The 15,014-nt window shown below is 37.8% G+C and overlaps 1 protein-coding gene across 3 annotated transcripts in view; it reads right to left on the reverse strand.

Annotated features, from left to right (window-relative positions):
• Positions 1 to 15,014, reverse strand: part of Hcf (Host cell factor) — a 722,783-nt gene that overhangs the window by 193,348 nt on the left and 514,421 nt on the right. For all 3 annotated transcript variants that reach the window (XM_090372788.1, XM_090372787.1, XM_090372786.1), the window contains exon 19: positions 12,132 to 12,303. In XM_090372788.1, the coding sequence (XP_090228914.1) occupies positions 12,132 to 12,303 (172 nt within the window). The remainder of the gene's footprint in view (positions 1 to 12,131; positions 12,304 to 15,014) is intronic.

Raw genomic sequence — 15,014 nt, forward strand, 5'->3', positions numbered from 1 at the left:
GAACATGCTGATGTAGAAAACAATCTCATCCAATAAATCCACAAAAGCCTTGCTAGTGTGTGAATGACCAGCCCTCAATTTCCAGTCAATATCTGGGAAATTAAAATCCCCCATTATAAGACTCTCTGATTTACTGGCCCACTCTATTTCTCTGTACAGTTTCTTATTATACTCATCAGAGTCATGAGGCCTATAGCACACTCCTACTCTCAATTTTGATCTCCCAATGCTTATGTCACACCAAACTGACTCGACACTGCACTGTCCAGTGATGTCGACTGGCTTCACTTCCTTGGATTTTATGTGTTTCTTAACTAATAGCATAACTTCTCCTCGCTTCCTACCCTGTCTATCCTTTCTGTAGACATTGTACTCCCCAAATTCCAGTTCTGCATTCCTTATATCTGTGTGACACCACACCTCTGAAATCCCAACAATATCTGCCTTTGATGTTTTGAGCAATAACTCAAATTCATCAAATTTATTTACTAAACTCCTAGCATTGGTGTACACGCAAGTATACCTGCACCTGTTTCTATTCTTAGCTACCCTAACACAACCCATGTGTTTACTTGTACCGCAATGGCTCCCAGCAGTCTCTGAAATACCATGCATCTTGTTTTCCAGGCTGCGGCTCATTCCAATAGAAGCAGTGCAAGAATCACTTTCTCCTCTGCCAGTGGCTACTGTTAATCTATTAGTCCTTGTATCCCCCCAAACTAGCAGTTTTCCGACCCACCTAAACACTGCCTCGATAGCATCAGCAAACATTCTTGCACCCTTTCTATTTAAGTGTATCTCATCCCTGTAGAAGCAGTCTCTCCTGTTAACAAATACAGACCAGGCTGAAAAAAATTCTACCCCTTGTGCCCTGCACAATCTTTCCAGGGCCAAATTGATCGACAGGGCTCTCATCATATACTCCCTCCTATCGTGTCTGGGCAGAATTGCAGACACTTTCAAATTCAACCCTAATTCACAGCTTTTTTTCATCAGTGACCAGTACTTGTTAGGTAATTCCACCGGTCTCCGACTCTTAATATGATTAGGGCAAACGTGTACAACTATATCACCATTTGTGCCCTTAAAAGATGATATCCGCTCTACAACGTCATCAACCTTTGCCCCTGCAGACATACCCTGGTCCTGTTCCACCTATACTTTTTACAAAGCATGTTTCCGTTTCCCTGACAATAGAGTCACCAACAACTACTAGTTCCTTTGGGACCAGCGCATTCTGCCTTGGGGGTTGCCGCTGTGTTGCACAATGACCAAGTGCAAGCTCTGGCATTGGTGTGGGCAGCTGAGAGCTTGATGGGTCCCTCACTTGTAATTCTTCGAGGGCATCCACCCTGTCCTTCAAGCTCTCATATAGGCCCATAACAATGCTGAGTTGTCGCCTGATTTCCTTACACTCCTTGCATCGTGGACATACAAAGACATCCCCCATGGCAGTATCATGTCCCATACCTGACTGCTCCGCAAACATCAAGCAAATAGTGCATCTTAAAAGGTTGTGATTCAGAGGGAAACTGCTCCCCTCAGTTCTCCCCTGAGCCACAGCATTCCCATTAGCTTGAGCCTTTTGCTTTGCTGCTCTAGTCAGAGTCATGATTTCGATTTACTTTCAATAAAATTTCAATTTCAGTATAAAATTAAATCCTAAACTTGTATCCCAAACACAGTTATAACGCTATATTTATGTTTCAGTAACGAGTGTTATCTACGAAATATTTATGTTTCAGTAACGAGTGTTATCTACGAATTATTTATGTTTCAGTAACGAGTGTTATCTATGAAATATTTATGTTTCAGTATCGAGTGTTATCTACAAAATATGTTTCAGTAACGAGTGTTATCTACGAAATCCCTTTATATAACTTCCGCATCGTTATGCATTAATTATTTATTTTTACTAATTATTTATGTTACGTAACCTAAGTGGTTATATATATAGTTAAAAGTACAATTTAATTGCCAATGAAGTTCGACAAGATTAATAGATTTTACTGATTAATTTTCCCGTAACAATGGTGGCTCTTTACGAACTGTTGGGAAAGTTGGACTGGAGAAAGTCAAGTTGCAAAGAGTTCCAAGTGATTAGTGGAGTTGGGAGAATGGTAGAGACAACAGATGAATTTGGCACAATGAGGTAGAGAGATTTTATTTTAAGCCAGAGAAGATCAAAAAGAGGAGATTCAAAATTACCAAGTCTCTGAAAGGAAATATCAGAGCTGACATATTGACAAGTACCACCTTTCAGGCGAAAAGAATCATACAGTGAATAATTTGGGCAACTGAGATGATCAGTAGTTGAATCAACTGATAACTGATATGCTGTCAGAAAAAGTACATGGGATTTGGCAGACTGCAAGTGGAAATGGACACCTTTGAGATTAGAACCACATATCTCTGTGAAGTGAACTAGGACGTGTTTGGAAAGTTTAGATCTGTTTGCAGATAAGCTATCTCTATTAGTTTAACAATTAATGGCGTATTATATAGTAAGAAAAGTGGCAGGGGGACATGCTGTATGAAGTAATGATATTTTGGATATGGGGTACACTTGATAAGAATATACACAAATCCTTGACATAACCTCAAGGACTCACATCTAGTGAGTATGGGCTTGGTACACCCAGGGTCCTAAGCTGAATATCAATCATTCTTCTCTTTCTTGGTGATTCCTTTCTACTTCTCTCTCTCTCTCAGGGTAACATAGAAATTCTTTTTTGGATGGTGCAGCAAAAGCCTCAAGCTTCCTTGCACCAAAAGGCTAACACGTTGGGGTGTAACTTTATGTTGCTGATGTTTTGGCAAAAGTTTCCCCTAAGATATTGGCAATTTGAGCAGGGTCAGAAACGTTCTGTCCTCTCCATTCCATGATAGGCACAGGATTTGGCTAATATTTACCACTCATTTTTTTTATTATTTTCCAAATTTTATGTGTAGAAGTTTGTTGATTGATGGTCAAAGTAAAGCAAATCCAAGCTGACTTTTTATTACAGCGTCTAACATGCTCTTGCTCTGGCACGTTTAAAATGGATAAAATTAGCTTATTCATTCTTATCCTGGAAATATATTCCTGGCTTTACTTTGCTCTTTTTTTTTTTTTTTTTTTAACTGCATGACATTCGTCACTCCACCAGATTTTTGGGTGAATCAGCAATTTTGAAGAGGATTTTGTTATGGTTTTTTCTGCTGCATGTAATATTGTTTTTGTGACATGTTCAATGGCTTCTTCAGTTGGGGATTCTCGGATTATTTCCGTGCCAAATTTAGCTAGTTTTTTTATACATCTGCCAATCTGCTTTACAGTGGGCCACTGTGGAATTTTAGTAGGACGATAAGAGGATTTGTTTAGTAATTCAACTTGTATGGGAAAACGATCACTGCAGTGTATATTGTCCATTTTAGGGTAGGATATAGGGCTGCTGTACAGATAGACAAGTCAATTGCAGTATTTGTTCCGGAAGGTAGGTGAATATATGTAGGTGACCCATCATTGAGGAGGAGAAGGTTGTTATCATCTAAACATTTTTCAATTACTTTTCCTCTTCGATCAATGGTATTGTTGCCCCCATAGCGTGTGATGCCTATTTAAATCTCCCATGAAGAAAGGTGTGGGGAGTTGAGCTATGAGATTATCAAGATCATTTTGTTGAAAGCTATAACTAGGTTGAAGTACAAGGAGCAAATTGTAATATGGATGTCTGCAGCTATACGGATGGCTACTGCCTCTAGTGGAGAATTCAGTAAGACCTGCTTGGTAGGAACATGTGGGTTCACTAAAACAGCTACACCACCATGTGCAATATTTTGGTGGGTCCTGTCTTTTCTAAAGATATTATACTGAGACAGTTTTGGTGTATCTTGAGGTTTTAAATATGTCTCTTGAGGGCAGAGACATATTGCTGTGTATGTAGAGGTGAGATTGTACAGATCATCAATATTGACATGGATACCACGACAATTCCATTGAATTATTGGGTTCATTACTAGTTTCTTGTTGGGCTTTCAGAACATTTTCGTGCTGTTGAAGTTCTCTGTTTTTCATTCTTGTTTTTATCTTTTTTTGGAAAGAAAGGCTTTTCTGTGTCGATGTCTTCTTCGACAAAAATTTCTAGGACACCATCATCTGCAGATTTTTCATTAATATCCATTTCCTCTTGATGTCTACGAGTTTTGATTTGTTTTTCTTTGCATTCTTGGTCTGGGTAGTGGAGAGTTTGAGATGGAATAGATATTGGTGTATCGACTGCTTGAGTTTGAGTTGCACTGTACAGAGTTTTGAGGTAATTTGAGAAAGACTCTTTTGGAGGTACTGATAATTCAGTTTGCACTGCTACTGTCTGGTATTTTTTTGGTTATTAGTTGGCCTGTTTTGGTGGGTGGGAGGTGAGATGATTTGCTTTGCTTCTTGATAAGAAACATTATGGTTTGCTTTATATTTATGAATAAGTTTTTTGCTTTTCCAGCGTTCACATGTTCTAGCAGAGGCAAGGTGGTCTTTTTTACAATTTGGGCATATTGGTTGAGCAACAGTACAGGCTTCGCAGTCATGTTCTATTGATCTACATTTTGCACAAGTAGGGGTTCCCCGGCAAGCTGTCTGGGAATGTCTGTACTTCTGACATCGGAAACACTCGAGCGGGTTTAGAATAAATGGTCTGACATTGCATGCCAGATATCCGGCCTTAATGGATGTTGGATGATGCGGCATGTTAAACGTCAAGATCAGATTATGTGTCATGGTCAGATTACCATCTTTTCTGGTGGAGATTCTCTTTACTTGAATAACTCCTTGTTCTTTAAGTTTTGCTAGTATCTCCTCTTCAGACACGTTTAGTAAATCCCAGTCTGAGATTACTCCTTTAGAGGTGTTCAGTGATTTGAGGAGTGTCACAGTACAGTAACTGGTAGTCCAGCAAAAAGATTAATGTCCAAAAGTCGCTCAATGTTTAGCGTTAGAGGGCTCAATGAGAATGTCTCCTGACCTCAGTCTTTTTACAGACTCGGGAGATCCTGCTCTACTTTCTAATTCCTTTTGGATTCTAAATGGTGAGAGTTTCCCAACTGCGTTTTCACCATTGAGTGGATAATTAAGAAAGTTGGACAAGGATAGATCTCTGTCTCGGTCTTCTGATTTTTGGCAGTCCCTACATTGGAACTGTCTTTCTTTTTGAATGTCTGGGATGCATCTGGCAGCCCAGATAAATCAGAGTTTGGTTTACTCATGATGATGTTTTTTTTTTTTGGCCCTGGGAGATTGTCTTTTCCTTCATGGAGGCAACAGCAGTGCCACTAGTGACCCAAGTGAAGAGAAGGTTAGCATGAACTAAAAATAGAAAGGTGCTTTCCTTTCTAGGTTATATTATTTAAATAAGTCTATTTAATTCCGATACTCAAGAGTCAACGGACTTGCGAAACTCAGGAAAAACATATTTACAGTAAAGCGTACCAGATAATCACTATGAAAAGAGCTGCGGTCACTAATATCGCTTGGCACTTGGGGCCAATGTTTCGGATGTACACTTTTTAATAGTTCAATGGCAGCTGCAAGCAGAAGTAAAATGATTCTTCACTGCTTCTATTGAAACATACAGTAGATCTGGAAATTAAAGGTTGTGGGAATTACCGGGCCTACTGAAGGTCCTCACATGAAAATGTTAGTTACTAAGAGTAAAAATAGGCACAAATATATATATGTCTGTACACCAACGTCAGGAGTATAACAAAATAAATTCGATGAAATTGAAGTAAATAGAAAAATAAAAATAAACTGTAGCTACTATCAATCCACAATCCACTGCAGGATGAAAGCTTCCTCAACAATTCAGGTTGAGAGAATTGGACCATAATCTGCCCTGTTGGTCTGGTACAGATTCACCATATTTAGCAGGCAGGGGCTTGAACCCCAGTCTACTCCAAGAGCATGTGCTACTGCACCCCTGCTGCTGACCACTCGGCTATGGACGCCTTTAATTTGAAGTACTGGTTATAAAATGCAGACATTGTAAAGATATCAGAAACATGATACTACTTGGGTAGAGGAATTTGAATATGGTGAACAGTATACAGAAAGGAGAGGCTGCCATAGATTCTATAAGCATCTTAGTTAAGAAGCATATAGAATCTATGGCAGTCACTCACAGTTGATATGGGTGTTGAGTTAGTTTAATGTGACATAAGCACTGGGAAAACAAAAATGAGAGTGGGAGTATGCTACAGGCCAAATGATTGATGACTATAATAAAGAACCATTCAGACATATAGAATGTTCCATAAATCAGGACATATAATCACTGGATTTAACTTTCCAGATATTGACTGGAACTTGTGGGCTGGTAGCTCATTTACATAGTAGGAGAGCCTTACTGAACAAATGCACTGGATGACTGTTTTCTGCACTAGCATGCTAGAGAGGCAATGAGAGAAAATACTACAAGATGTGATTATCAGAAGACCCTCTTTGTGCATCAAAATCTCCAGATAAAGGAACCAAGCGACATATATCTAAATTTCCACAAATCTTTTGACACTTCTACATGAAAGACTGCTGTTACAAATTGGAGCAGTTGATACTGGGGCAAGTTACTGCTATGGATAAAAGGATGGTTAAGTGGAGAAGAAGGGAAGTTATTAATTGGCACTGTTTTTCTTGGATTACTGCTATTAATGGGATCCCGTAGGTGAGTGTTGGGCCCTTAACTGGTTTTTTTTTTTTTTTTTGTTAGTTGTTGGCGCATCGGCACCAAAATGCAAGGTTTTTGCATTTTTCTATTCTGATCCAAGCTCGAGGTGGGATTTGAACCAGCGACCTTTGGGTTGCCAGGCAGGCACTTTACCCACCTGGCTAGCCCGGTCGGCCCCTTTACTGTTTTTAATATTTATTAATGATATTGAAACAGGCATATAACGCTTACTGTCTAAGTCTGCAGATGATACAAAGGTTGCAAAGTAGTAAATCACAGGAATCAAGGCTCATCTAAAGCAGTTACATATAGAAAAATTAGGCAGATAGCCTTAGAAGTGGCAATTAAAGTTTAACATTGATAAATAAAAGGTACTGTACATGGGTAGCAGTAATCCCAGAATAACACCATTGCGTGGTATCACATTCAAGGTAGTGTTTTGTGGTGGAGAAAAGAAAAAAAAAAAAAGAGATCTAGAGACAGCCCATGGCTGTCCTAGCAGTCTTTCTGAAGGGCTCAGAGGTTTTTGCGATGATATACAGGAATTCTGCCAGCAGACCTAAGGAGGTAATTATTCCACTGTGTAAGGTAATGGTTAGCACACAGTAATCTTGATTACTGTGTGCAGGTCTGTCAGTCTTAGAAAGGATGTGGATCCATTGGAATGGGTGCAGAGAAGAATAACAAGATTAGTAAGGGAAACAAAGTGGTACTCTTACCAAGAAAGACTTCAAATCTGCAAATTGTGGATACTAGGCACCTGTGATACTATCTGATTGGGTGCTTAAGACTATATGGAATGAGTAAACTAAATGTCAAAGGAATTCACACTCTTGCTGAAACAACACACATAAGTGGACATAAATTTAAATTTAATAACAATGGCTGCATGACAGATGTGTGAAAATTCGTTTTCAGAGAGAAAAATTGATTGTTGCGATAAACTTCCACCTGATGTTGTAGAAGTGGACAGTTTGAATATATTTAAGGAAGCAGTGGATAAATAATTAGAGAGGATGAACAGATCACAGGGTAGGTTTTTTTTTTTTTTTTTTGCTGATGCTGTATAAGCTCATTAGTATTAACAAAGGCCATAGTGTAAGGAAGCCAATGGCTTGTGCTGCACCAGCCAAAAAATAAATAAAATTTTAAAAAATAAATAATAATAAAAAGAAGAAAATTTAAAAAACATAAATAATTAATAAAAGAAAAAGAAATAGGCAACCTATGTGTTTCCCTCCTCCCATAGGTAACTTATTCCAGTAATTTATAACTCGCTGGCTAAAATAAAATTTCCTGAAATCCAGTTTAAATATCTCCCCGTGTAACTTGAATTTATGACCCCTAGTTCTAGAATCATCCAAAACCATGAAAATTTCATCCTCATTCATGTTACTTATACCTCTCAGAGCCTGAAGTACCTCATTCAAAAGTCATCTAAGGTGCCTAGTTTCCAAGCTCTGCAACCCACATGCTTGAAGTCTCTCCTCACATGGATGCCCTTTTGCAGATCTCACCAGGCAAATTAACCGTCTTTACACCCTTTCAAGAAGCTGAATGTCTTTCTTTAGGTGCAGTCTTCATACTTGAATACAGTACGGAGACCACAGTATTTCAAGTGTGGTCTCTAATAGCCTTACATAATGGGATCACAACATCCTTACTCTACTAGCAAATGTTCGATAAATCATTGCTAGGACACCATGGGCCTCCCTTGCAACCTGTCTAGAATGCTTGGAGAACTTCACGTCTGACCGTATCATAACATCCAAGGCCTTTTCCTCCGTTACTGGCTTCAGTTCAACTCCACCTAGTGTATAAGTTATTTTGGGGTTACTGTTCCCCAGGTGTAATACCTTACACTTTGCTGGGTAAAAATGGCACAGATGCCATTTTTCTGACCATCCCTGAAGTCTGTATAGGACACTCTGAAGAAGCTCTGCTTGGTGATGATCATTAACTACTCTACCAACATTTACATCATCTGCAAATTTAGACATCATGCCCTCTATCCCTTCATCGATGTCATTTATGAAAATCAAACAGTGGTCCTAATACTGATCCTTCGGGAACCTCACTTTTTACATCAACCCAATCTGAGGAATAACTATTGATCATAACCCTCTGATCCACCCTGAAGCCATCGTGCAATCAATCTAAGGATTTTCCCTGTGCTTCCAACCTGTTCCAGCTTAAAAAGTAACTACTCATGTGGGACTGAGTCAAATGGATCATTTGACTCAGTCCCACATGAGTGTATAACTTATTTTATAGTTAACTACCCTGGCACACCCCTTAAAGTTATTTAAGCTCACTTACCTGGCATTAACTACCGTTCATTTGAAGCGTTTCTATCCAGAACATCTTACTAATATGTTCTGTTGTTGCAGTTGTTTGTTTTGTTATTTGGAGCATTAGCAACTAAGGCCATATTGCTCCGGGGATATGTGGTGGTTATTCTGACCTTTCCACATCCTCCGCATTTGGTGGTCATGGGTTCAAACCCCGGTTTAATCAAGAAGCATGTGCTATGCACTGCTGCTCCTGCTCACCTGGCGACGGAGATACCTGTTGTTACAGTAACAAACAAGAACTCTTGAGGTATGTGCAAGCATTACCTTGACCAACATTATCAAATAAACGTGTATCTATATTACCTTTGTCCACACAAACTAGCAGTTTTCCTGAACCTCATAATACTGGCTTGCACCACCTTTGTTTAAATGTATCCTGTCTCTACAAAACAGATTGTCCTCAACCTACTAGTGCGGGCCAAGCTGATAAAAATTTCCTCCACATAGCCTTGCAGAGTCCAAGTCTTCAGTTAATCCACAAGGCTTTCAGCATTTAATCCCTCCTATCGTGTCTGGGAAGAATTGTAGACACATAGATATTGTGACTCAACTTGTGGCATTTCTTCAGCTGGTCCTATATTTGTCTAACAAATCATCAGATCGTGTGTGCTTAATATCATTAGTTCCCACATGAATAATATTCTTTTTACCCCTGCTTAAAATATGACAATCTGTGAAATCATTAATTGTTGCTCCCGGCAGACATACGCTGGATCTAGTCCACCTATCCTTATTACAAAATATATTTCCCATTTCCCTCACAATGGAGTCTTTTAATAGAACTAAGTCCTTTTCAAGAGTAGTTTGCATTTGGCTATTCTGTTCTGTGGCCAGAATCAAGAGTGCATCAATTGGTAGGTTACTAGAGTCTTGAGTCTCTGACGAGCTCCCAATTACATTATTCTGGAGGGCAAGCACCCATTTTTTTAGTGATTTAAATTGTTCTAGCAAGGCACCAAATTTTAACTTAAGTTTGGTACATTCCGTTCAACCTTGGAATACATGTTGCAGGTTTTTCAAAGAATAAAAATCACGACTCACCTGGAAATTGCCATCAACTATTTCTGTATGAGTTGTGATACCCTCTGAAGGAGTGTTCAATGCAGATCTTGTAACAATCATTGTAAAATGTACTAAATATCAATGAAAGTAACTTTCAAAAAATTATATTTACAATATTATAAAAATCAAACTATTACAGAAAAAAAAAAAAAAACCCATATCAAAATAAACTTTACAATATACTAAATAAATTATTTAAAAGCAATATTCAAACTTCTATAATCCTACTCCACTAATCCCCTCTAATCACTCTGTAAGCACCACCAAGATGATTAGTATTATGATTAATATTAATGCTATAACTTACAAAAACCCTAGCCACTAAAACAGTAACGTGATAAGGGTAGGAATACTCTACATAAAGAAAAAAAACACTATTTTCTAATGCCTTCCAGTTTCAACATCGGCAATGTCATTCTTTTTTCCTTTTGTGGGTGGGGGAGATAAAAGAGTCTTTATAAATTAAAGCATTTTTTTCATAGCAATAACACTAATACCAGTTCATGAGACAGTAGAGTACAGTCATTTATTATTCAGGATAAATGCAATAGGTGCTAACTTTTAAGGTCCGATGCAGTTGAGTGGTTGATCTAGAAATGCAACAGCACACAATTCTCAGTTGACCATGGTTTGGCCAATATGATTGCTGACCGGTGTAGTTGTGCTGGAGTATTAAGAAACTTTCTTAGGCCTATTATTAACTAATGTTTCTATTACTACTAAAATAAATAAAGATTTGATGAATCCTATTAAAAAGATAAAAATGACTATTCACAATACATTAACTCTATTTTTATACAATTTTCAGCATCATCTCACACAAACATATATAATCAAATAAAATGAAATATATACAGGGTGTTTCAGTTAAACGTTTCAGAACTTCTAAGAGGGGTAGGGTACATCCTGACAACTCGAAATCATATAGCAATGTGGGGTCGGAAATGTTTTCCTGAAGCGGTGTTGTACACAGAAGCACCATAAAGAAAGAGACCGTAAGTGAGAAATCGTTTTAATAATACATGAAAAGAAGCAAAAGGTACATGGATTAAAGTAAGTGTTCGAAGTTTCTTCCACGGGCTACAATGCACGCCTCACATCTCCGACGCATGGACATCCGAACATTCTGGAATACTCCAGGCGAATTTCGAATTTCTTCGGCAGCTACTGCGATTCTTGCAACCAGCTCCTCAGCATTGTCAACAGGGGTGTCATAAACTAGCGATTTCATATGACCCCAGAAATAAAAATCAAGACATGATAGGTCGGGTGACCGAGCAGGCCAACGCACGGGACCACCACGTCCGATCCACTGTTGACCAAATGTGACATCCAGGTAGTTACGAACATCTCCGCTATAATGGACAGGGGCTCCATCGTGTTGGAACCACATTGTCTGTTGCGTCGATGCAGAAATCTGTTCATCTCTCAAAAGTTGTGGCAATACTTGCTACAGAAAGATCAAGTAGATAGGTCCGGTTAGATGACACGGTAACAGGTAAGGTCCGATTAGGTGATCTCGCAGGCCAACGCACGGGACGTGGTGGTCCCGTGCGTTGGCCTGCTCGGTCACCCGACCTATCATGTCTTGATTTTTATTTCTGGGGTCATATGAAATCGCTAGTTTATGACACCCCTGTTGACAATGCTGAGGAGCTGGTTGCAAGAATCGCAGTAGCTGCCGAAGAAATTCGAAATTCGCCTGGAGTATTCCAGAATGTTCGGATGTCCATGCGTCGGAGATGTGAGGCGTGCATTGTAGCCCATGGAAGAAACTTCGAACACTTACTTTAATCCATGTACCTTTTGCTTCTTTTCATGTATTATTAAAACGATTTCTCACTTACGGTCTCTTTTCTTTATGGTGCTTCTGTGTACAACACCGCTTCAGGAAAGCATTTCCGACCCCACATTGCTATATGATTTCGAGTTGTCGGGATGTACCCTACCCCTCTTAGAAGTTCTGAAACGTTTAACTGAAACACCCTGTATACTCGTATAGTTCAGAAGCAATTCTCACCTGCTTGGTCAATAGTAGCAGCTGCAACAAAACTTTCTTGTTGTTCAATAGAAAAGGCCGGTAGTGTACTAACTACAGATGATGCCTGATTATTTGCAGGTGCACTTACAATCATTACTTTAGTTGGAGTACCTCCTGTAGTTGTTGCTGATATGGGTATACTACTTAAAGCCTAAAAAGAGAAAAATCAATAATAAACTTGTATTATAAGAAAAATTAAACGAAAGGTCAGCGATTCCTAAACTTTTTCCCATTTATGGCACCTCTGTTAGTGACCCTGGTGTATACCCAACACTTGTTCACATTTTAGTTACTGTGCAAGACTACACATATAATTATGTACTATGCTGTTTATTAAATGGACAATTATTTTCTTATACAGTAAAATTTCAGTTAGCCGGAATAATTTGAAAGGCTTATTTTTCGTCTTCTTTTTATTTATTTTTTTTTATTAATGGTAGTATTTGAGACAAATGTTTATTATGTTACAAGAATATTTGTCTGTTTTTTTTACGTCATATATCTGGTGAAATGTTGAATTAGGACTAATGGGTTTTCTTGGAAACCATGAGTGATAGAGTTTAGTCATTCATTTCCGTGAACCCAATTTTTCCATGACATATTTTGTTCTCTTCACTTGATATTATATTTAGTTTAGCTCCAGATTTGGTAAGAATAATATTGGCCCAAAACCATGCAATTTATTATTTTTCTCAGTTTTTTACAATAAAATGTGAAAGAAAACAAAATGCATAGTTTTAATATTGCAACAAAAAATGGAAATTATTAATAGAATAAGAAATTGTGAAAATTTATGAAATAATTTTAAAGACTTTTAATGTTGGGACTTCACCAATTTATGAAAGAAAAATTCCAAAGCTATATCAGAATCTGTGTCGACTTTGGATATTTAAGAAAAACCTAGCAGAAAAAAAGACAATATCGAAACCTGAAAATGCAACTTTAGAGAGTGCACTTTATTTGTGGTTTCTTTAGAATCAAAGTTTAGGTGAGCCAATGTCTGGACCAATGTTGTGTGAAAAAGCATTAGAATTTAATTGAAAATTAAGAGGTAATGAAGATTTTCAGCCAGGCACAGGTTGGCTGAAAAACTTTAAAATGCAACATGGTATACGTGAACTAGATAATCAAGGAGAGAAACTTTCTGCAGACAAATTGGCAGCGGCATCCTTTAAAAGTAAGTTTGCTTCAGTTATAGCAAATTACGAGAAAGAAAATGTTTATAATGTTTATGTAGAGATGGGTTTATTACGGAAAGCATTACCGAGAAAAACCCTAACCACTAAAATAAAAATGTCTGCACCAAGTTTTAAGATGAGAAAAGAGCAAGTTACAATTGCTATGTGTGCTATTAGGATGGACAGACTGTCTGTGCTCGTTATCAGTAAGTCGAAAAAACCGTGAGCATTTAAAAAAATCTTTCTAATTTTCCTGTTTTGTAAAATAATCAAAAAAATGCCTGGATGGACGTTTCTGTTTTCTGAGACTGGTTTATAAATTTTTTTATTTCCAAAGTTAAAAAAAAAAAAAAAAGAAAACCACAAAAATAAAACTGGCAAAGGTTTACTTCTATTAGATAATGCACCTTCCCATCCATGTGAGAATGACATTAACAGCACTGATCCAAATTTTCAAGTTTTATTTTTCCCACCAAACATGACTTCTCTCTTTCAGGCTTTAGACCAAGGCATTACTGAGACATTTGCTCGTGGATAGCAAAAACTCTGGCCAGAGGCTGATTCAGGAACATGTAGCAAAAATATTCAGTCGAATTCACTCCGAAAGGAAGAATTTGTTAAAATTCTTTCCATCATCCCTGGATGTAAGAAAAAGACACGGACAAATGGCTTTTATCGAATGCCCCCAATCAAGGGTTTCAAATGTTATCAGATGACGACATTGCCTCTGCTCATTTGAAAGAAGAAACTTCTGGGGATTATGGTGAAGAAGTTCCCATTGAAGAAAATCCAGGGCCAACAAGTAGCGAAGCTATTATGGCATTAGAAACAGCACTGAAATGGGCAGAAAACCAGGAAGAATGCAGATAGAACCAAATTAATATCATTAAAGAACGTGAGAGATTTATCAGAGCAGAGAAAAAAAAAAAAAAAAAAAAACAATTGAACATCATTTTAAAGAATTACTTTTATCCAGAAAATTTGGCTATCCAAAAGAGGTCTGACCTTAATTATTCTGGATAACTGATGCCCTACTGTATATTCATATATAAAAACTATAATTATGAAGTACAAGTCCTACAGGAAGTTTCCTTCCTAGTAACTCAGACCAGAAACTTTAGAAAGATTCAAGTCTAATGTTAATAAGTATTTTCTGCCTTCCCAATCTTCAATCCATGCACAGTACTAAGTATTATAGGTTCTAAAACCTTTTGTGATCGGGACTTCATAAAAAAAAAAAAAAAAAAAAACACAACACCATCTGAAATGGAGCTAACTGCACTTACATTTATTACAAGTGAGTGAGAAAATTAATTTTATTCAATCAAGCGAATTTGCAGTATTTGACTGATGCTCTATTAATTGAAGGGTGCCCAGGATTGATGATTATATGAATCAGGGAAAAGTTATGTTTAACATTCACAATATCATTGTGAAGACTTTCAATTCTGAATATTTTCAATTTTATCTGGACAGTGATGACAGTCACATCACCAAGAAAAGGACCCTGACAGGTACAGCAGGCCCTCGTTATAACACGGTTTGCTTTACACTGATTCGCTACAACGCTGTTATATTATAACCCGTATCTGGCTATAACACTGTCACAAATCACTATAATGCTCTTTTACATATTGCATTTTTGGCGTATTTAAGGAAATCGATTCAATTGATGGAGCTGATA

Source organism: Mastigoproctus giganteus, chromosome 4, assembly GCF_048544385.1.
Source record: "Mastigoproctus giganteus isolate SK-2022 chromosome 4, ASM4854438v1, whole genome shotgun sequence".
NCBI lineage: Eukaryota > Metazoa > Arthropoda > Arachnida > Uropygi > Thelyphonidae > Mastigoproctus > Mastigoproctus giganteus.